The sequence below is a fragment of the Leucopleurus acutus genome (genome assembly GCF_964270905.1).
Source record: "Leucopleurus acutus genome assembly, chromosome: 2".
Lineage (NCBI taxonomy): Eukaryota > Metazoa > Chordata > Mammalia > Artiodactyla > Delphinidae > Leucopleurus > Leucopleurus acutus.
Window position 1 is genome coordinate 94,231,530 of NC_139143.1, and position 22,381 is coordinate 94,253,910.

At 38.1% G+C, this 22,381-nt stretch overlaps 1 protein-coding gene across 1 annotated transcript in view; it reads left to right on the forward strand.

The window, feature by feature from the left end:
• The window catches only part of SLC16A1 (solute carrier family 16 member 1), a 35,902-nt gene that overhangs the window by 8,399 nt on the left and 5,122 nt on the right, over window positions 1–22,381 (forward strand). The window contains exons 2-4 of the mRNA XM_082833805.1: window positions 10,756–11,016; window positions 15,550–15,693; window positions 21,240–22,106. Coding sequence (XP_082689931.1) covers window positions 10,800–11,016; window positions 15,550–15,693; window positions 21,240–22,106 — 1,228 coding nt within the window. The 5' untranslated portion in view covers window positions 10,756–10,799. The remainder of the gene's footprint in view (window positions 1–10,755; window positions 11,017–15,549; window positions 15,694–21,239; window positions 22,107–22,381) is intronic.

A 22,381-nucleotide genomic window follows, 5' to 3' on the forward strand; every position in this document is an offset into this window, starting at 1 on the left:
GGAGGGGATTAATTCCATGTGGCAAGGTATATTCAGAAAAAGAATAGTGATATTGGGGACTGGAACAGAATCTTAGCATTAGATAAATTTATAATTATGGTATTGTCAGTTAATGAAAAAATAATTTCATTTTTGCAAATTACTAAATGCTTGTGTCACATCAGTATGTGGATTTGGAAGAAAATTGTACTGTTTTTGCTTTTGTTAGTTTCTGAATTGATCTTTAACACTAAGGTATCCTAAAGCATTGGTGCCTCTTGTAAGTATACATTTTAGTTGTGTCTGATGTAATAAAGAATTGGTTCTACTAACTTCTCTTAAAGCTTTGATAAAGCAACTATACTCCAATTTTTAAAAAAAAGCTTTGAAATATCCATAGAAGTTACTTTTTTTAATGAGTAAACAACTTTGTTTGTTTGTTTGTTTGTCTGTTTAGGCCACACAGCACGGCTTGTGGGATCTTAGTTCCCCGACCAGGGATTGAACCCAGGCCACAACAGTGAAAGCACCTAGTCCTAACCACTGGACCACCAGGGAATTCCCCCATAGAAGTTATTTTCTAATCTTTGGATGATCCCCATATGTAAGCCCCAGTGTTAAAGAGCACTTAAACTAACTTGATCTCATGGTTTTTGTTTTAGTTAATTATGCTGCTATTTCCTAAAATCTATTACAGATGTACAGTACTTTAGCTTCTCTGTTGTGTGACTTTGAGGGTAGCCTAAGTGCCTAACCACGCATATTGAGGTGGGATAGTGCCCTGGAAGTTAGGGATTTGCAGTGAAAAGTAAAAATGAATTTACCACTTCTTTGACTAGGTGTCCACCTTTTACCCAAGGATTTTAATTAATGCTCAGCCCTAAATAATCCACAGACTAGTTATATTGGAGTATTAGCTGCTTTTTTTTTTTTTTTTGCGGTATGCTGGCCTCTCACTGTTGTGGCCTCTCCCATTACGGCTCCGGACGCGCAGGCCCAGCGGCCATGGCTGACGGGCCCAGCCGCTCTGCGGCATGTGGGATCTTCCCGGACTGGGGCACGAACCCGTGTCCCCTGCATCAGCAGGCGGACTCTCAACCACTGCGCCACCAGGGAAGCCCTATTAGTTGCTTTTTAATGTAGAAAAAAATGTAATGTTATTGTCTGTATTAAAATAAACCTTACCATTGTTGACATACACTGTTCTCAGAGTTCTGAATATTGGTATGATTCTTAGTTTAAAGTGTTTTTGCCACAAAATACAATGAAAGAGGAAAAATAGGCTCTTTTTATTTTTTACAATATGAATCAAAAGCCTTTGAATTTTGCAGAAATTCCATATCTAAAAATCTGTCCTAAATTTCTAGTTCACCGCAGTAGCTTTTTTTTTTTTTTTTTTTTTGATGTGGACCATTTTTAAAGTCTTTATTGAATTTGTTACAATATTGCTTCCGTTTTATGTTTTGTTTTCTGACCGTGAGGCATGTGGGATTTTAGCTCGCTGACCAGGGATTGAATCCACACACCCCCACATTGGAAGGCAAGATCTTAACCACTGGACTGCCCAGGAAGTCCCACCATGGTAGTTTTTATAGAAGAAAAAAAAGTAGGGCTTCCCTGGTGGCGCAGTGGTTGAGAGTCCGCCTGCCGATGCAGGGGACATGGGTTCCTGCGCCGGTCCGGGAAGGTCCCACATGCCGCGGAGCGGCTGGGCCCATGAGCCATGGCCGCTGAGCCTGAGCGTCCGGAGCCTGTGCTCTGCAACGGGAGAGGCCACAACAGTGAGAGGCCCGCGTACCGCAAAATAATAATAATAACCCATATGTGCAACAATAGGTGATATTTTTTCTTTTTGTTTCTTTTTTTTTTACTCCAAGTTTACATTTCTTTAAGTTCTTCGTATGCCATTTGATCAGAATCATGCATTTCAAAACTGCCGAGTGTTTGCCTAACCAGTTAGAGTAGATATATTTCTCCTTTGGAAACTGCACACCTCAGATTGGGACTCGAACCCGATCGTACCTCTCAGCTGGGACTTGAACCCACAAGCTCTGGCTCAGGAGGGTACTCAAATCCACAGTCTCTCAACTGAAACCACGCACCTGGTCCCAGGACTTGATGAAGCTGAGGATTTTTATGTTTCAGTGCAGAAGGAATTAAGCGAGAGGCAAAGCAATAGGCAAGAAGTAGATTTATTAAATATAAGCGAGAGGCAAAGCGATAGGCAAGAAGTAGATTTATTAAATATAGAATGCTTGGAAGGACACAAGCAGGCAGGCAAGAGGCTCTGCTCCAGAACTAAGTAGGAAAGCAGATTTATTTAAGGAGATACACACTCTGTAGACAGTGTGGGCCATCTCAGAAGGTGAGAAGCCCTGGGAGACACACATTCCATAGACAGAATGTGGTCCATCTCAAAAGGCAAGAGCAGCCCTGGGAGATACGCACTCTACAACACATTCCACAGAGCGTGGGCCATCTCAGAAGGTGAGAGCAGCCCTGGGTTATGGGGTTGTTAGTTTTTATGGACTGGGTAATGTCATAGGCTAACCAGTGGGAGGATTGATTATTCCAATTATTTGGGTGGGAAGGGGCAGGGATTTCCAGGAATTGGGCCACTGCCCATTTTTTAGCCTTTTATGGTCGGCCTTGGAACTGCCCTGGTGCCTGTGGGTGTGTCATGTAGCATGTGCTAATGTATTACAGTGAGCGTATAATGATGCTCCAGGCCCACTGGAAGTTGAATCTTCTGCCATCTTGGGCCGAATCAGTTTTTGTCCTGAATGGCTATGACATTCTTTTAAAAGTTGTGCCCTGGGAATTCCCTGGTGGTCCAGTGGTTAGGACTCGGGGCTTTCACTGCCAGTACCCAGGTTTGATCCTTGGTCAGGAAACTTAGATCTTACAGCAAAAAAAAAAGTTTGTGCCCTGCCACCTTCCCTCCTGTCTCATTTTCATTAGTACCTTCTGCTTGTTTGTGGGTTTTTTTTTTAATTTGTTTTCTTCATTTTATTCAATTTCAAAATGGAAAAGAAGGCAAAAGAAGGAATTTTCCTAGACCTTGAATCATGTGATTTACCTTGGGGCAAATGGTTCTGAAAGCCATGAAGCTGGACTAAGACCAGTTATAAAGAGCAGTAAATTAGCTACTTCAGCACCAATAGCTTCAGTAAATCAGCCTTTCTGGATTTGAATGTGTCCATGTGAGGTTTTTTTAAATTTATTTATTTTTGGCTGCATTGGGTCTTCATTGCTGTGCTCGGGCTTTCTCTAGTTGCAGCGACCGGGGACTACTCTTCGTTGTGGTGCGCAGGCTTCTCATTGCGGGTGGCTTCTCTGTTACAGAGCATGGGCTCTAGGTGCGCGGGCTTCAGTAATTTTGGCTCACGGGCTCAGTAGTTGTGGCACGTGAGCTCTAGAGCGCAGGCTCAGTAGTTGTGGCGCACGGGTTTAGTTGCTCCGGGGCATGTGGGATATTCCCGGAACAAGGCTTGAACCTGTGTCCCCTGCATTGGCAGGTGGATTCCTAACCACTGCGCCACCAGGGAATTTCCTCCATGTGAATTTGAAACCTAAAACTGGTCTACACTTAGTAACAACTTCTTTTCAGATAATTGATTTTAGATGCTTTCTGCTTCTTTTAAGTTCACATACTGGCCATTGTCATTTTAGGAAATGACAGTGGCTTTGTTTTAAATGTTGATGGAGAAAAGTATACAGAACATAATGAATACTATTTCCAACTATTTCTGGAGTAGGGGCAGAGCATGTGGGGTAGGGAGCTCAACTTTGGTTTTCCAGATGTTTACTTGCACAATTCCTGATACTTATGAGAAAAGGAGAGAAATCAGAAAATCTAGAAGGTGGTTCTTGTCACCACCATCATTGTTAAGAAAAGTTAGGGTTATTTATTGTTTCCCATTGTTCTTTATCACTTTCTTTTTTTGACAGGCACTGTACCTCCTTTAATTCTTTTTTTAAAAAATACCTTTATTGGAGTATAATTGCTTTACAGTGTTGTGTTAGTTTCTGCTGTACAACAAAGTGAATTAGCTATATGTATACAATATATCCCCATATCCCCTCCCTCTTGAGCCTCCCTCCCACCCTCCCTGTCCCAGCCCTCTAGGTCACAAAGCACCAAGCTGATCTCCCTGTGCTATGCAGCAGCTTCCCACTAGCTATCTATTTTACATTTGGTAGTGACAAAGGAGGCAAGAATATACAATGGAGAAAAGATAGCCTCTTCAACAAGTGGTGCTGGGAAAACTGGACAGCTACATGTAAAAGAATGAAATTAGAACACTCCCTAACACCATACACAGAAATAAACTCAAAATGGATTAAAGACATAAATGTAAGGCCAGACACTATAATACTCTTAGAGGAAAACATAGGCACAACACTATGACATAAATCACCACAAGATCCTTTTTGACCCACCTCCTAGAGTAATGGAAATAAAATAAACAAATGGGAACTAATGAAACTTAAAAGCTTTTGCACAGCAAAGGAAACCATAAACAAGACCAAAAGACAACCTCAGAATGTGAGAAAATATTTGCAAACAAAGCAACTGACAAAGGATTAATCTCCAAAATATACAAGCAGCTCATGCAGCCCAATATCAAAAAACCAGACAACCCAATCCAAAAATTGGCGGAAGACCTAAACAGACATTTCTCCAAAGTAGACATACAGATTGCCAACAAACACATGAAAAGATGCTCAACATCACTAATCATTAGAGAAATGCAAATCAAAACTACAATGAGGTATCATCTCACACTGGTCAGAATGGCCATCATCAAAAAATCTAGAAACAATAAATTCTGGAGAGGGTGTGGAGAAAAGGGAACCCTCCTGCACTGTTGGTGGGAATGCAAATTGATACAGCCACTATGGAGAACAGTATGGAGCTTCCTTAAAAAACTAGGGCTTCCCTGGTGGCGCAGTGGTTGGGAGTCCGCCTGCTGATGCAGGGAACGTGGGTTCATGCCCCGGCCCGGGAGGATCCCGTGTGCCGCGGAGCGGCTGGGCCCCGTGGGCAATGGCTGCTGGGCCTGCGCATCTGGAGCCTGTGCTCCACGGTGGGAGAGGCCACAACAGTGAGAGGCCCGCGTACCCCCAAAAATAAATAAACTAATTAAAAAAAAAACCTAAAAGTAGAATCACCATATGACCCAGCAACCCCACTGCTGGGCATATACCCTGAGAAAACCGTAATTCAAAAAGATACATGTACCACAATGTTCATTGCAGCACTATTTACAATAGACAGGACATGGAAGCAACCTAAGTGTCCATTGACAGATGAATGGATAAAGATGTGGCACATATATACAATGGAATATTACTCAACCATAAAAAGGAACGAAATTGACTTATTTGTAATGAGGTGGATGGACTTAGAGTCTGTTATACAGAGTGAAGTAAGTCAGAAAGAGAAAAAACCATATGCTAACGCACATATATGGAATCTAAAAAAACGGTACTGATGAACCTAGTGGCAGGACAGGAATAAAGATGCAGAGAGAAAACGGATTTGAGGACACAGGGTGGGAAGGGGAAGCTGGGACTAAGACAGTAGCGTTGACGTATATACCCTATCACTTTTCAAAAAAATCTTCCTGTCGCTTTCAGGCAAATACTAGAGAGTCATAAAATAATAGCTAAGCTAATAGGAAGGCTACTGTGCACATCGTAAGGTTTAAAATATTAAACTTTAATCTCTTTTAGCCTCTGGACTTGAGTATTCCTTCTTCTCAGTGGGGCTCTGAATACTGTGCCAGGGGGCCTGCTCACATAATTTACTTTCTGAATGAACCCTTTTGTTTATAGCTGAGATTTGGTCAGTTTAAAAGAAAATAGTGTGTTTAGATAATGACATTACACACTTTCTGTTAGGTACCATCAGAATTTTTAAGTTAGGAAGGACAGCCATTTGTTGGATGGTGGCAGAACTGTATTTGAATCCACGTCTGGTTTTTTGAAGTGTTCTTTTGAAATTTGGATAATCTTGTTTCTTATACTTTTTATTTCCTAATGAATCTTTTTAAAGCTTCTTCAAGTTTTAAATCTTAAGTTTTATACTATGGAATAAGGTATTATTAACTTGATGAGACAAGTCTTAGAGACTAAAAATTGTAACTGCTGTAACTAACTGGGACAAATCATAGCTGGCAGCGAAGCTCAAAGTTTAATCACGTCCAGCACGTATTAGCCGTTGGAGTCAGAGCTTGGTGTGTTAAGCAGCTCTACCGTCTGTGTGTGGGTGTCTCTCTCCGTGTGTGCAAACATTCTGAGGCAAAGTAATCTTTTTAGTGGTTCTTTGGTTGAAAAATTTCAAGTGCTTTTCTCTTTTTTCATAATTAGATGAAGGAAAAACTCAAAATTAATGCCCGGAGCCGTTCTGTTTAACATAATTTTAGCATCCAGACTGTTTCCTTCAGCAGAACTGAGCTGTTAAATAGCTTTTATTTATATTCATTCCAGTAGAAATTTAAGGAAGCTTCAACATGTAAATATTTTTGTCCCACCTGAATCATAGGTAAGTGAAATGCCCTAGGACGAGGTCTTTACTCTTTCAACTGGGTTATATTTTTAATGGAATTATTCTCCAGATTCTCAGATTCAGATACCCTTAACTAAACATCATCTCTCCTGAGAATAGAGGCCTGAGGTCTTCTGCTTCTCCTTTTCTAATTTGCTTTATCCAAAAGCCCTTAGATCCACTACACAAGGAAAGTATAGCTCTCATTTATCCCAGTTCTTAACTGTGGTTCACTGCCACAGGCTATAAAAATCTCTGGGGCCTCCAAAGGAGGGAACAGTCCAGAATACATAGTCCCAGAGAGAAAGAGTCTCGTGACAGGGGTTAAGCAGAAATATTGGAAAAGGCAGGACCTTATTCCATCTGGACAACCCACATTCAGTTGGAGTCTCAGAGGAGTGGAAAGAGGGAATGGTGAAGAATCAATATTTGAATATATGGTGGCAGAGAGTTTTTCAAAATTGATGGGAATTCTGTTTTGTCGGTGTGATTATCTGTTAGTTTTATAATCTGTGTTTTCTCAATAGTGTTTTTTTAAGATTTTTCTCTGGCTTGTTAGATTTCCTTAAACTGTAGTTCATATTATTCATCAAGTCTGAAATATGCTTAGCCATTAACTCTTGAAAATTGTCTCTTCCCTACTTTCTCCGTTCTCTTCTTCCAAAGTCCCATTAGATGTTTGCCAGATCCTCCCATTCTAAACTCCATGTCTCTAAACCTTTCTCCTAGCTTCAGAATAAAGGTCTCCCTGAATTTTATTTTCTTCAAACCCATCCTCCAGTTCATTGTGTTTCTTCCCAGCTATGTTCAGTCTGCTGGTTAACGTATTAATTTTGTTGAATATACTTTTCATTTTTAGAAGTTCTGTTTCAAATTAACTAGTCTTTTTATAGTATTTTGTGTGTGTGTGTTTTCATTTAATGCCTTGTTTCATGCTTTTAATCATTTTAAGTATCCATATCCAATGTCTATAGTTCTGGCTGCGTTGGATTGGTTTTACTTCACTCATGATTAATTGATTCTTGGTGTGTTTTGAAAATTTAGATTGTCAGCTTATACTTGGCAGAGCTTTGTCTGTGGGAAATCTTTGCTAGCAAAATCAAACATATATATCCCTGGAAGAACAATGGAGGTTTCCCACAGATGTTCCCGTGCCAAGCATAAGCTCACGCAGGCCTGTAGTTGTGAATTCTCAGAAGAGAGCCTTCTCTCCTCTTCTTTGTCCTCTTCCTTTTCCTATTCTTTCTTTTAACCATCCAGATAGGCAAGACAGAGGAATTTGCCTGCCATCTTCTTTTCCTTCTGTATTATCTCCCTGTGCCACCAGAGTTTATCTTCCTTGACACTGTCCTTGATTATATTTTTTGTTTTGATCAGCTGTATTGAGGTATGATTCACATACAATAAAATGTGCCAATTTAAGATATACAATTCGATGAATAATTACTGCCATAACCATAATAATAGAGCATTTCCATGACCAAAATCAAGTTCTCTTGAAACCCCTTTGCAGTCAGCCTCCTCTCCCCAACCTCCAATCTGTTTTCTAGTACTATAATTTTGCCTTTCCTAGAACTTAATGTAGGCTCATGTCTAGCTTTTTTTCACTTAACATAATGCATTTGTGATTTATCCATGTTCTTGCATGTGTTGGTAGTTGGTTCCTTTTTATTGCTGAGTAATGTTCCATTGTATGGCTATACCATGATTTGTTTATCCATTCATTTGTTTATGGACATTTGGGTTTTCAGTTTGGGCCATTATGAATAAACCTACTAGAGAATTCTTATATACGTCTTTGTGAAGATCTGTATTTTCATTTCTCTTGGATAATACCTAGAAATGACCGGGTCACATGTTAAATGTATATTTAACTTCATAAGGAGCTGCCAAAATGTTTTCCAACTTGACTGTATCATTTTGATTTACCACCACCAATACAGGAGTTCCCTTTGCTTCATGTCCTTACCAAGTGTTGGTATTATCAGTCTGAAATTTGATCATTCTAATAGAGATATATTAGTATCTCTATTAGGATTTTAATTTATATTTCACAAACGAATAACAATTTTTAGCATTTTTTCATGTACTTCTTAGGTAAAGTATCTTTTCAAATCTTTTGCACATTTTTTAATTGTGTTGTTTGTCTTTTTGCTATTAAGCCATAAAAGTTCTTTTCATATTCTGGACATGTCTTTTCTTGGATATATGATTTGTATATACTTTCTCCCAATCTGTAGCTTGTAATTCAATTTATAAACTTTTTGTGTGTGTGTGTGGCTGTGTTGGGTCTTTGTTGCTGCACGCAGGCTTTCTCTAGTTGCGGCTAGCGGGGGCTACTCTTCATTGCAGTGCATGGGCTTCTCATTGCGGGGGCTTTCTCTTGTTGCAGAGCACGGGCTCTAGGCACGTGGGCTTCAGTAGTTGTGGCGCACACGCTCTAGAGCACAGGCTCAGTAGTTGTGGCGCACGGGCTTAGTCGCTCTGCAGCATGCGGGATCTTCCAGGACCAGGGCTCGAGCCCGTGTTCCCTACATTGGCAGGTGGATTCTTAACCACTGCGCCACCAGGGAAACCCCAATTTAGAAACTTTTTAATTAACATGGTGCCATGTGCCTTCAGAAATCTTTGCCTAAATTTTGATTTTTTCAAATCATAGGGGTGGGTTATCTATTTAGTTGTTTAATTTCTCAGTAATATTTTGTAGTTTTCAGTGTACACATCTTACACATCAGATTTATCCCTGTTCAGTTTTTTGGTCCTGTTGTAAATGTTTTGTTCAGTGTTTTTTTTAATTTCAAATTCTGATTGTTCTTTGCTGGCTTATAGAGTTGATTTCTATTTATTGGTCTTGTGTCCTGATATCTAGTTCATTTTTAGTTCTAGTACCTTTTTTTGTATATTCTTTAGAATTACCTACATAGACAATTATGTCTTCTGTGAATGAAGACAGCTTTACTTCTTCCTTTCTAGTCTTTATGCCTTTTATTTCTTTTTCTTGCCTGCACAAACTGACTAGAAACTTTAGTACAATGTTGAGTAGAAGTGATGAAACCTATATCCTTGCCTTTAGGGAAACTTCCCTTTCGGACTGTCTTCTTCCCACCCCTACAATGTCCAGTGTCTTAAATCATATTTGAAGTGTTCAGATGGATTGGAAGGAACAGTATTTAGGAGATGACTCCTACACTATGAAATTAGGATTTGTGTTTTAGACTAAAGAATGCTGTAGCCAAGAGTGAGTTTGTCATCTGTGACCTGTATTTATTTATTGTATAATACAGTCTGAGTGGAGATAATTTGAAATGGACATGCTAACATACTGTTGTAGGATGAGTTATAGTATAGGGTGGAAGTTGGCTTTGAATAAATTAAAGGAGACCTTCATGAGAAAATAGGTAAGGCTACTATCAAACAAACATTCCCATCTTCTCCCTGTTCATAATCTAACAGGAAGTTTCATTTTCTAACCTTGCTATTCATTAGTACTAGGTGGCTTCAAGAAAACGGGATAATCTTTGATTTGAAACTACCATCTTTTGACATTATAGTTCAACTTGTGAGTTCAACTGTATTGATTAGTTGCGTTGTTTAGGAGTTTAACCAAGGAAGTTAGATAAAAGGAAACTTTTCTGAAATAATTTTCCAGGTCATTAAATGAAATTCTTATGTGTTCAGAATGATCTTTTATTTTGTAAATTGCTACATATCTAGTGAGTCAGGTACCTCCTTCCTATTACTTTTAAGTCAGCATATTAGTAAGAGAAAGTCAGTATTGTAGAATACATGGGAAAAGGGAAAAACTTATAGAGCCTGTATTAAAACCTGAAACTTTTGTAGGGTATGTGTTATGTGAATTTTGCAAGCAGATAGTCAAATAAGACATTTATTTACTTATTTAGTTATTAGTAATTTGAGGAATTATATTAACTGCTAAGACAAGAAGGCTTATTTGAAATACAAAGGCTACATTTATTGAAAAGGATTTGTTTCAGTTATGGTTTCTTAAATGGTGAGGAGCTGTTTTCCTTTAAGCTACTAAAAAATGTGGACAATATCATGTCTCTGAAGTCTCTTTTTCTGATAACGTCCTTAGAAGATAATGTATATTGGCCAAGTAACGTTGAAAAATAGTTCAGTTACTTGAGGGGTGCTTTGTTGTTGGGAAGGCTAGGTGGGAGTGTTTTATTGCTGACATTTTATTTAAATTTTGTATCGTTTAGATATTTGGATTTGAACTGCATTTTGGGATTTATCTACACTTAAAATGCCACCGGCAGTTGGAGGTCCAGTTGGATACACCCCTCCAGATGGAGGCTGGGGATGGGCAGTGGTAGTTGGAGCTTTCATTTCCATCGGCTTCTCCTATGCGTTTCCCAAATCTATTACTGTGTTCTTCAAAGAAATTGAAGGTATATTCAATGCCACCACCAGTGAAGTGTCATGGATATCTTCCATCATGTTGGCTGTCATGTATGGTGGAGGTAAGTACCCACTAAGGCCTGCTGTTTTAATTTTCATTAAGCAACCAGATGCTCTGTTTTAGGTAACTTAAAAAAAAATGTTTTATTCGGTGAGGTGTTTTGAAATGGTATTTCTCAGAGCTTTATGTTTAGAGTCACATTTTTTATTCTTGTTAACAATGACAACTCTTGCTTTGTTTGTTGCACTATAGTATTCCGAAACAGAAATAAGAAATTGTGAGGATTTGTTCCAATTCCGTATCATTGAACTTAAAAAAGCTCTCAGAGGGGAAAAAAAAAAATTTTTAAACTCAGAAAAATGACATGTGCACAACTTATTTTTCTTATTGCACTCTGCTAGACTCTTGAGGTATAAATGTAAATAAAGATTTTAAAAAATTGATGTTGGGAGAATTGAAGTAAATTGGGCTAACCTGAATAGCACAGTTCAAAGTCTCAGGTAAAATCTTTTCATAGTGTTAGAATTAAAGAACTGGATAAAATCCTCCTTGTTTTGTTCCTTGTGATGTAATTAGTCCTAAAGCATTTCAGCTTCATCTTAAACTTAAGTTTTATCATTTTTTTCCCTTTCTGTTTTCTTTGACATGTTGTGAAGGAAATGTGGAGAGTACGTTGCTTACCTTAATATCATTTAAAATACTGTGGGTTTGTTTGTTTGTTTGTTTGCCTTGGAACATCAAAACACAATTTAACATGTAAAAGTCAAAACCTCCTATAATAATAAAATATGTAGTTGCTTAGTTAGCACAGATTCGAAAGTTAAGTGTATTTATTGTTTGGGATTGACAGGGTTTCATGTTGCTTATTTAGCCAAGCTTTCACTTTTTTAATCATAATTTAGTGCCTCAGATTATTTTCACATGAGCTCTTTAAAAGCCCAGTATAAAGATTCTGCAATTCAACTGTAAAACCTTAGTTTAGGCTTCTAATCTGGTGGCAGATTCAACCAATATTTATTAAGCTGGATGCACAGAGTCCTCACTAGGCTAGGTGTGAGTGATAGAGAACACTGATCTTGATCCCTGCCCTTGGGAAGCTTGTAATCCTCTTGAGACAATAATGTAATCTCATGAAACAGGAATAAGTATTTGAAGTCTGTAAATTAGTTCAGTGCTTAATCTCATTGCACAGAAAAATGGGTAAGTTTTTTGTGCCTTTAAAATTTTGAACGTATGCCTGTTTTGTCTATTGTAAAATTAAGTGCTTTTTAAAAGAATGTAAGTGCTAAATTATAGTACTTACTTTTTTTTCCTGAGCCCAGAGGAATCAAAAGGGATTTTGGACATTTTCTAGCTTCTGAAAACCAATACTTTTGGAGGTTCTGAACTTGATCTGCCAGGATTTCTAATCAGGTTTTGACTGATGGCTTGAAGAAATTGGCGTAAATATTATCCAGAGGTACTCCAGGTGCTCAGTGTACCTTTAAGCTGATTACAAACAAGAGGTTCACATGCTGCAATTCTAAGAGCAAGAGCTTGAGAGCCGCTGGCATTTTGCATCAGAAGTAAGTGATGTCAGTTGTGCTAATTGCACATGACACTTTCTTTTGGGAAAACAGTTCCTTCTTTGTCCTCACCCAGAGATAACTAGCACATTTCTCTGAATTTGTGTTATAATAGGCCTACAAACTGTACCCCTCTCTATTTTTAATGATAGCTAATTGGGGCCATTCTTCCTGAAATAACTCTGAAAGATAAATTGCTATCGAGAGCCTTGTGGCATAATTTTTACTAAATGGGTTATTTTGTTTTGTTTGGCTCTTAGGTGGTATGACCCCATAAGAATTATATTTAAAACTGCCTTAATTCTTTAACTTGTACATTTCGGCCACACCCTCAACAATAATATGTTTTGAGTTGTGAGTGGTTTAGGGTTAAGTTTTCCTTCCTCCCTCCCTCCCTCCCTCCCTCCATGTGCTTTGGTTCACAGATACATACTGATACTTGTTAAAGTATATTTTTAAAGGAGAAGATCTTAGTTACTTACTCTTGGGTTTTGTTTGAGGTTTTCCTTTTTTTTTTTTTTTTTGCGGTACGCGGGCCTCTCACTGTTGTGGCCTCTCCCGTTGCGGAGCACAGGCTCCAGACGCGCAGGCTCGGCGGCCATGGCTCACAGACCTTAGCTGCTCCGTGGCATGTGGGATCTTCCCGGATTGAACCCTTGTCCCCTGCATCGGCAGGTGGACTCTCAACCAAAGAAAAGTAGGAGGGGGGCGGAGGAATTGGGAGATTGGGATTGACATATATACACTATTGAAACTATGTATAAAATAGATAACTAATGAGAACCTACTGTATGGCATAGGGAACTCACTCTACTCGGTGCTCTGTGATGACCTAAATGGGAAGGAAATCCAAAAAAGAGGGGATATATGTATACGTAGAGCTGATTCATTTTGCTGTACAGTACTGTAAAGCAACTATACTCCAATAAAAATTAATTTTAAAAAATGAAAGTATAAATTCACATATTTTCAGTTCCACAGTAATGTCATCGTAACATTCCTAGTTTAGAACTTAAAATACTGTAGACTTTACAGCATTAACTTCTACTTCACAGAGTCAACAGTGTGGCAGTATTTTTTTATCTTTGTAATTCTGACTATACAAAAATCTGTTAAATGCCTAATTTATATGGACATACTTCATGAATATTCTTTCAGTATTCGTTCATCATACACAAGCTGTAAATTCAAATTATTTCTAAAGCAGCTGTGGCCTAATATTTTCATGAAGTGACTTAGAAGTTCAATGAGAACTTGTTTATACACATCCTTGGTTGAGCCTGAAGTCTCTCCCGCAGTCATTTCTTGACCAGCCCCTTAGAGAGAATTGGTCCTCCAAAATACTAGGATATCAAAAGCTTTCATTCCTTCTTGCATGTTTATTAGATGTATGTATACATATATACATACCACAGTTTGAATATACATACCATAATTTGAAATTGGGTTCCTTGGGGCCAGAGCCTGTCCTTTTAATCATAGTGTACCATACTGCAACTCTGAATATAGTAGCACTAGAATATGAGTAATGCAGAATTTTTCATAGTGTTTATAGAAATAAAATATGTCAACATATGATCAGTAGTATATTCTGAATATGTGCATTCTGTGTCTGTTTTTAAAACTAGACTTACTATCTTCTAGGGAGCTAAGTATAGAACAAACAGAATAAAGTCAGAATTTACTGTGCTAATAGAAGAGAAACTTGATTTGTATGTCTTCTGCTTTATAACTTTGGAACTGTAGTTCCAAAAATACATATGTAATGGGGAGAAAATGGGCTGGATTCAAAACTTGGTTCTCACTAGCTGCAAGTTCAAATATTAGTTCTTCTTGTGTCCCCTTCCCTGCTGATGCATTGCAGTGACCCTTTCTTATTTGCAGTCATCTGCCTTAACAAGGCAGACATGTTATGGTGTCATGTAAACAAAGTTGTCATCTCCAAAGTCCAGAGCCATGAAGTAGGGACGTAAGTATTATAAATAAATGAAATTCAGAGAATGTCAAATGTCATTCGTTTGTAATCAGCAAATATTGTTAGTCTAAGAGTTGTGTTACAGCTCTTAAAACATTGTTTGCTTTAGATAAGACTCATAATTAAGACTTAAAATTTTGGAAAAGGGGAATTACAGTTTATACCTATTTGTAGCAACTAAGGAGAGGCCATTTGATTTTTTTGTATTTGAAAACTGATACATGAAACGCATAAAATCTTTTTATTTGTGATCCTTTTAACACTACACTTTTGTTTGGTTTCTTCTCTCATGTTAAAGAAAAACTGATTTTTTGGTATGCATCTCTTTAGCTGAGGAGATTTAATCTGGTTTATGTTGTTAAACCTGAGAATGTTTTGACCATTATCTGACAATCTTCTACAAACATTTTTTCATAGTTTTGCTGTCACAAAACAGCAGTATAGGCACAGAACCCGGTTAACCCTAGAAGACATTCCATTCAATTCAATACCTGAGATATCTAGGTGTAAATGGGAACAGTTTTGTTTTGTTTTAAATTTAGATGTCCTAATTGCAAAACTACTGAACTTGCAGAAAAAATTGTGTATTTTGCCTTTGTTTTTTCTTCTTTTTAAAAAATATGACACAAACTACACTTATGATGATGTGTAAAGAACACTGTTAAAATCTCTCATCAGTCTGCCTATCCCAAAAATTAACATAGAGCAAACTTACTAAATATGTGTTGATCATATCCTAGATAAATCAAGAAGCCGATGAACGTCTGTTACCAAGGCTTTCAGCCTATTATGCCTTATAAGAGAAAGATTAAGGAAAGACTAGAGTCTTTTATATTTTAGTAAAATTCCATCCAAGATTTCAAGATAGAGAAGATACACAATTAATGATTCTTCTAGCATCTTTATTTTCCAGCACACATACCTATGATTATGAAATAATTATAGATAACAATATTCTTACCATTGCCTTTTGTTGTATCTGCTTATTTGGAAGGACTTGTCGTTTAGTGCCATCAATGCCTTGTGTACCACTAAATTTTTGATTATCTCTTAGGTCCTATCAGCAGTATCCTGGTGAATAAATATGGCAGTCGTCCAATCATGATTGCTGGCGGCTGCTTGTCAGGCTGTGGCTTGATCGCAGCTTCCTTCTGTAACACTGTGCAGGAACTTTACTTGTGTGTCGGAGTCATTGGAGGTGAGTTGATTCATTTTCAAGCATTAATATATCGCTGGCTATTTGGTATTCACCTGCATTGGTCTTTCAGATCTTTTGAGTGAAAGTCCCTCCTTATAGAAATTATCATTTTGACAACCTGTTAATTTAAGAGCAATAGAAAATCAAGTTTTAAAAAGAAATTGCTGTCATACAGTAGGTGTACATTGTTGAATAAATGAATTGAAAGAAATGATTGTATCCCTTGTCCTAAGAATAGTCAGTGATTTGTAGATAAAATGTGTCCAGTCGTTGCAAGGGCGGTCATTGGTTACTATCTCTGTCTCGCTCTCTTTTTTTAAAAAAAAAATTATTTATTTATTTGTTTGTTTGTTTGTTTATGGCTGTGTTAGGTCTTTATTGCTGCCCGTAGCCTTTCTGTAGTTGTGGCGAGTGGCGGCTAGTCTTTGTTGCGGTGCGTGGGCTTCTCATTGTGGTGGCTTCTCTTGTTGCAGAGCGCGGGCTACTCTTCATTGCGGAGCGCGGGTTTCTCATTGCGGTAGCTTCTCTTGTTGCAGAGCACGGGCTCTAGGTGCACGGGCTTCAGTAGTTGTGGCTCGCGGGCTCTAGAGCACAGGCTCAGTAGTTGTGGCGCATGGGCTTAGTTGCTCCGTGGCATGTGGGATCTTCCCAGACAAGGAAGGGCTCGAACCCACGTTCCCTCTGTTGGCAGGTGGATTCTTAACCCCTGTGCCACCACGGAAGTCCTTTCCCCCTTATTTTAATAGCCAAATTAAGATAATGAACTGCTGATGAGTATGATAAAGATTATGTATAACTTCACAGTCCAGAGACTTTGACTACTAACATTTTTATGTATATATATCCTTCCCAACTTTTTTCTATACACAAACATAACTTTTTTCAGAACAAAAAGGGATACGGTTACATAAAGTATTTTGTAACCAGTTTTTGTCATTTAAGAGCATATCATGAACAACAACCATATGTATGTCGGGCACTGTCTACATGCTGTGGGCATAGGGCAACAAGTCCAGCAAAGTCATGCTGTTTCATGGGAAGAGGCAGACACTGCTACTCAGAAATAAATAAGAAAAATCAGGGAGTGATAAATTCTATACAAAGACCTTGCTGAAGAGATGACCTTAATAGAGTAACAGCAGGGAACTAGCCTTGTGAAAATCTAGGGGAACATAGACCCTAAATCAGCAGCATGCTTGTTAGCACAGGTGAGAATGGTCTGGTATGAGATCTGGGAGGTAAGGTCAGGGTAAAGGTTATGGACAGAAAGCCAATAGCAGGTTTGCAATAGGGGAGTGACCTAGTCTGGTTTACTGGTTTAAGTCTCTGAATAGCTTAGACATAAATGGTAAGTAGGGAGCAAGCAGGGGCCAGGGAAGAGCATCTCCAAGTTATTTGAATATTTACTTATACTAGCAACATTTATTGAGTAATTCTTGTTGCAGTAATTTAAAATATTACTTTTATCGTACATTAAATGTTTATATATATTTTAGGTATATTCCTGGACTTTCTGTCCACCTTCTTCAGTGTTTACCTATTCCTGAGTCAGAGTCACACTATTCTATTGATTGTAGCTTTTTTTTTTTTTTCCCCGGTACGCGGGCCTCTCATTGTTGTGGCCTCTCCCGTTGCGGAGCACAGGCTCCGGACGCGCAGGCTCAGTGGCCATGGCTCACGGGCCCAGACGCTCCGCGGCATGTGGGATCTTCCCGGACCGGGGCACGAACCCGTGTCCCCTGCATCGGCAGGCGGACTCGCAACCACTGCGCCACCAGGGAAGCCCGATAGTAGCTTTTTAAAGTCCATTTTAAATATCAGTTCTGTTTAGTCCCATCCTGCATCACCCAAAATTTTCTGGTTGACTCCCATGTGTTCTCTAGTATGTTTTAGAATCATTTAACCTCATCTCCAAAATGAAATGCACTGATATTGTCATTGGAATCACGTCAAGTTAGCACTTACATTTGGGGAGTATTGACATCTTGGCAATGTTGTGTTTAATTATACAAAAACTTTGTATGTTGGTTTTAATTCTCTGGCCCTTCAGGAAAGTTATACAATTTAGCCATTATAAATTGCACACTAAAGTTTTTGGTGCTGTTGTAAAAGGAATAATTTTGTATTGCATATTCTATTTTAAAAACTGTTTTTAAAACTCTATTTGATAACAGACTCCTTAATTACATTCTTTGCTTATAATGATCCTTCACGTGACTTGCCAGATTTGACAGTTAATCACCTTCAAATAATATAAATAACAATTATAAAAATTAACTACTAACATTTATTGAGTGCTTACTACATGCCAGGCAGTAAGTTCTTTAGTCACAGCAGTGCTGTGCGCCTGTTTTACATACCATGAAACAGTCACAGGAGGGCAACGTGTCTGACATTACACAGCCAATAAGTGATGATGATGAGATTTGAACCTACATAGTCTGGTTTTATTTATTTATTTATTTTTTCACCACACAGTTGATCCCCTTATTCATTTTGCCCTCTGCCCCTTTTCCTCTGGTGACCACTACTCTGTTCTCTATATCTACGTAATTGTTTGGTTTGGTTTGTTAATTTATTTTGTTTTTGTTTGTTGGTTTTGTATTCCACATATGAATGAAATCATTGTGGTATTTGTCTTTCTTCATCTGACTTATTTTACTTGGCATAATGCCCTCAAGTTCCATCCACGTTGTCAGAAATAGCAGCATTTCATCTTTTATGGCTGAGTAGTATTTCATTATGTGTGTGTGTGTGAGGGGGTTATGTGTGTGTGTGTGTATATATATATGTATATATATGTATATATATACGTATATATACACACATACATCAACGATCTTTATCCATTCGATCGTTGATGGGCACTTACGTTGTTTCCATATCTTGGCTATTGTAAATAATGCTGTGATGAACATGGGTGGGTGCCATTATCTTTTCAATTTAAGTGTTCTTTTGTATTCTTTGGGTAAATACACAGAAGCGGGATACCTGGATCATATGGTTGTTCAAGTCTTAATTTTTTTAGGAATCTCCATACTGTGTTCCACAGTGGCTGTACCAGTTTATTCCCACCAACAGTGTATGAGTGTTCCCTTTTCTCCACATCCTCGCCAACAGTTGTCATTTCTTCTTTTTGGTAATAGCCATTCTGACAGGTATGAGGTGATCTCATTGTGGTTTTGATTTGCATTTCCCTAATAATTAGTGATATTGAATATCTTTTCATGTGCCTGTTGGCCATCTGTGTGTCTTCTTTGGAAAAATGTCTGTTCAACTGCTCTGCCTTTTTTTTTTTGTTTTGGCTACTCCTCACAGCATGCGGCATCTTAGATCCCTAACCAGGGATCGAACCCATGCCTCCTGCAGTGGAAGCTTTGAGTCTTAACCACTGGACTGACAGGGAAGTCCCAACTCTGCCCATTTTATAATTGGGTTTTTTGTTGTTGTTGAATTGTATGAGTTCTTTATATATTTTGGACATTACCCCTTATCAGATACAGCATTTGCAAATGACTTCTCCCATTCAGTAGGTTCTCTTTTCATTTTATTGATCCACTTCCTTTGCTATGCAGAAGCAATTTGATGTAATCCCATTTGTTTATTTTTGCTTTGGTTTTCTTTGCCTGAGGAGGAGACATATCTAGAAATATATTGCTAAGACCATACTGCCTGCATTTTCTTCTAGGAATTTTATGGTTTCAGATCTTATATTCAAGTCTTTAATCCATTTTGAATAAATTTTTGTGTTTGGTGTGAGATAGTGGTCTAGGTTTTTTGGTTTTTGTTTTTTTTTTGGCATTGGCTGTCTGGTTTTCCCAACACCATTTACTGAGGAGACTATCCTTTCTTACTATATGTTCTTTGTTCCTCTGCTGTAAATTAATTGTGCATGTATGCATGGGTTTATTTCTGGGCTCTCAATTCTGTTCCATAGATCTATGTATCTATTTCTCTGCCATTACAATGCTGTTTTGATTATTATGGCTTTGTAGTATAGTTTGGAAGCAGGGTGTGTGCTACCTCCAGCTTTGTTCGTTTTTCTCCGGATTGCTTTGGCTATTCGGGGTCTTTTGTGGTTCCATATAAATTTTAGAAATTTTTGTTCTATTTCTGTGAATAATGTCCTTGGGATTTTGATAGGGATTACGTTGAATTTGTAGATTGCTTTAGGTAATAAGGACATTTTGACAATGTTGATCCTTCCAATCCATGAGCACGAGATATCTTTCCATTGATTTGTGTCTTCAATTTCTTTGAACAGTGTTTTATAGTTTTCAGGGTGCAAGTCTTTATAACCTCCTTGGTTAAATTTATTCCTAGATATTTTATTCTTTTTCTTAGGATTATAAATGGGGTTGTTAATTTCTGATAGCTCATTGTTAGCATATAGAAATGCAACAGATTTTGACTTATACTGCTTTTGTATGCTGCAATTTTATTGTATTTGTTTATTATTTCTAATAATTTCTTGGTGGAGTCTTCAGGGTTTTCTATACATAAAATCATGACAGTCTACAAACAGTGACAGTTTTACTTCCTTTCCAATTTGGATGCCTTTTCTTTCTTTTTCTTGCCGGATTACTCTGGCTAGTCCACATAGCCTGGCTTTAGAGCTCACACTTTAAACCGCTATACAATATTGTGTTGTACTTTCCATTACTTACATCTTTTTTTTTAAGTTTATTTTTCATTTTATTGTTTATTGAGGTATAGTTGGTTTACAGTATTAAGTTTCAGGTGTATAGCACAGTGATTCACAATTTTTAAAGGTTATATTCCATTTATAGTTATTATAAAATATTGGCTATATTCTCTGTGTGGTACAGTAGATCCTTGTAGCTTATTTTATATATAATACTTTGTACCTCCTAATTCCCTACCACAATCTTACCCCTCACCCCCTTCCCTCTCTCCACTGTTAACCACCAATTTGTTCTCTATGAGTCTGTTTCTTTTCTATTATATTTGCTAGTTTGTTTTATTTTTTAGATTCCACATATAATTGGTAACATACAGTATTTGCATTACTCTCTCTCTAACTTATCTTATTTCACTTAGCATAATACCCTCCAAGTCCATCCATGTTGTTCCAAATGGCAAATTTTTATTCCTTTTTTATGGCTGAGTAGTATTCCATTGGGGGGAATTTTATATATATATATAATCTCCCCACATCTTCTTTATTCATTCTTCTGTTGGTGGACACTTAGGTTGCTTCCATATCTTGGCAACTGTAAATAATGCTGTCATGAACATTGGGTCTTTTGTAGTTCCATGTAAATTTTAGAATTTTTTGTTCTATTTCTGTGAAAAATGTCCTTGGGATTTTGATAGGGATTGCACTGAACATGTAGGTTGCTTTAGGTAATAAGGACATTTTGACACTGTTAATTCTTCTAATCCATGAGCACAGAATATCTTTCCATTTATTTATATCTTTTTGAATTATATACCTCTTAATTTCTTTGTCTGGTTAAGTAATGCCAAATATGTTTCTGACATTTATTGGAGTATGTGATTCTTTTTTCACCCCCTCTCCCCAGGTCTTGGGCTTGCCTTCAACTTGAATCCAGCTTTAACCATGATTGGCAAGTATTTCTACAAGAGGCGACCGTTGGCAAATGGACTGGCCATGGCAGGCAGCCCTGTGTTCCTTTCTACCCTGGCCCCCCTTAATCAGGCTTTCTTTGGTATCTATGGCTGGAGAGGAAGCTTCCTAATTCTTGGGGGCTTATTATTAAACTGCTGTGTGGCTGGAGCTCTGATGAGACCAATAGGGCCCAAGCCAACCACTGTAGAGAGATATAAGTCTAAAGAATCTCTTCCGGAAGCTGGAAAATCTGACGCAAAAAAGGGGGCAAGTGATGCAAATACAGATCTCATTGGAGGAAATCCGAAAGAAGAGAAAAGATCAGTCTTCCAAACACTTAATAAATTCCTGGACTTATCCCTGTTCAAGCACAGAGGCTTTTTGCTCTACCTGTCTGGAAATGTGCTCATGTTTTTTGGACTGTTTACACCTTTGGTCTTTCTTAGTAATTATGGCAAGAGTCAGCATTACTCTAGTGAGAAGTCTGCCTTCCTTCTTTCCATTCTGGCTTTTGTTGACATGGTAGCCAGACCTTCTATGGGACTTGTAGCCAACACAAAGTGGATAAGACCTCGAGTTCAGTATTTTTTTGCTGCTTCTATTATTGCAAATGGAGTTTGTCATCTGGCAGCACCTTTGTCCTCTAGCTATATAGGATTCTGTGTCTATGCGGGATTCTTCGGATTCGCATTTGGGTGGCTCAGCTCAGTACTGTTTGAAACGCTGATGGACCTGGTTGGACCCCAGAGGTTCTCCAGTGCTGTGGGATTGGTGACCATTGTGGAATGCTGTCCTGTCCTGCTGGGGCCACCACTTTTAGGTATAGTATGTCTCCCTATTTGTATGGTTCTAATAACATAAAACAGAAGATTAGGAAGGTGATAGAAGGCAGAAATCAGTGAGCTGCTTGACAGTCTTTCTTCGCTTCTGTACCCTCAGTGCTGGCACAAGGCTTGGTACAGCGTAATTGCTCAAATAATAGAACTGAATTAAAGTGAATCATCAAGCTGAAAGAGGAATAAAAAACTATTACACACTTAAGTATGTATAATAATTTTTCCTGATAAAAAAACTAACCTGTTTATTGTAGAAAAA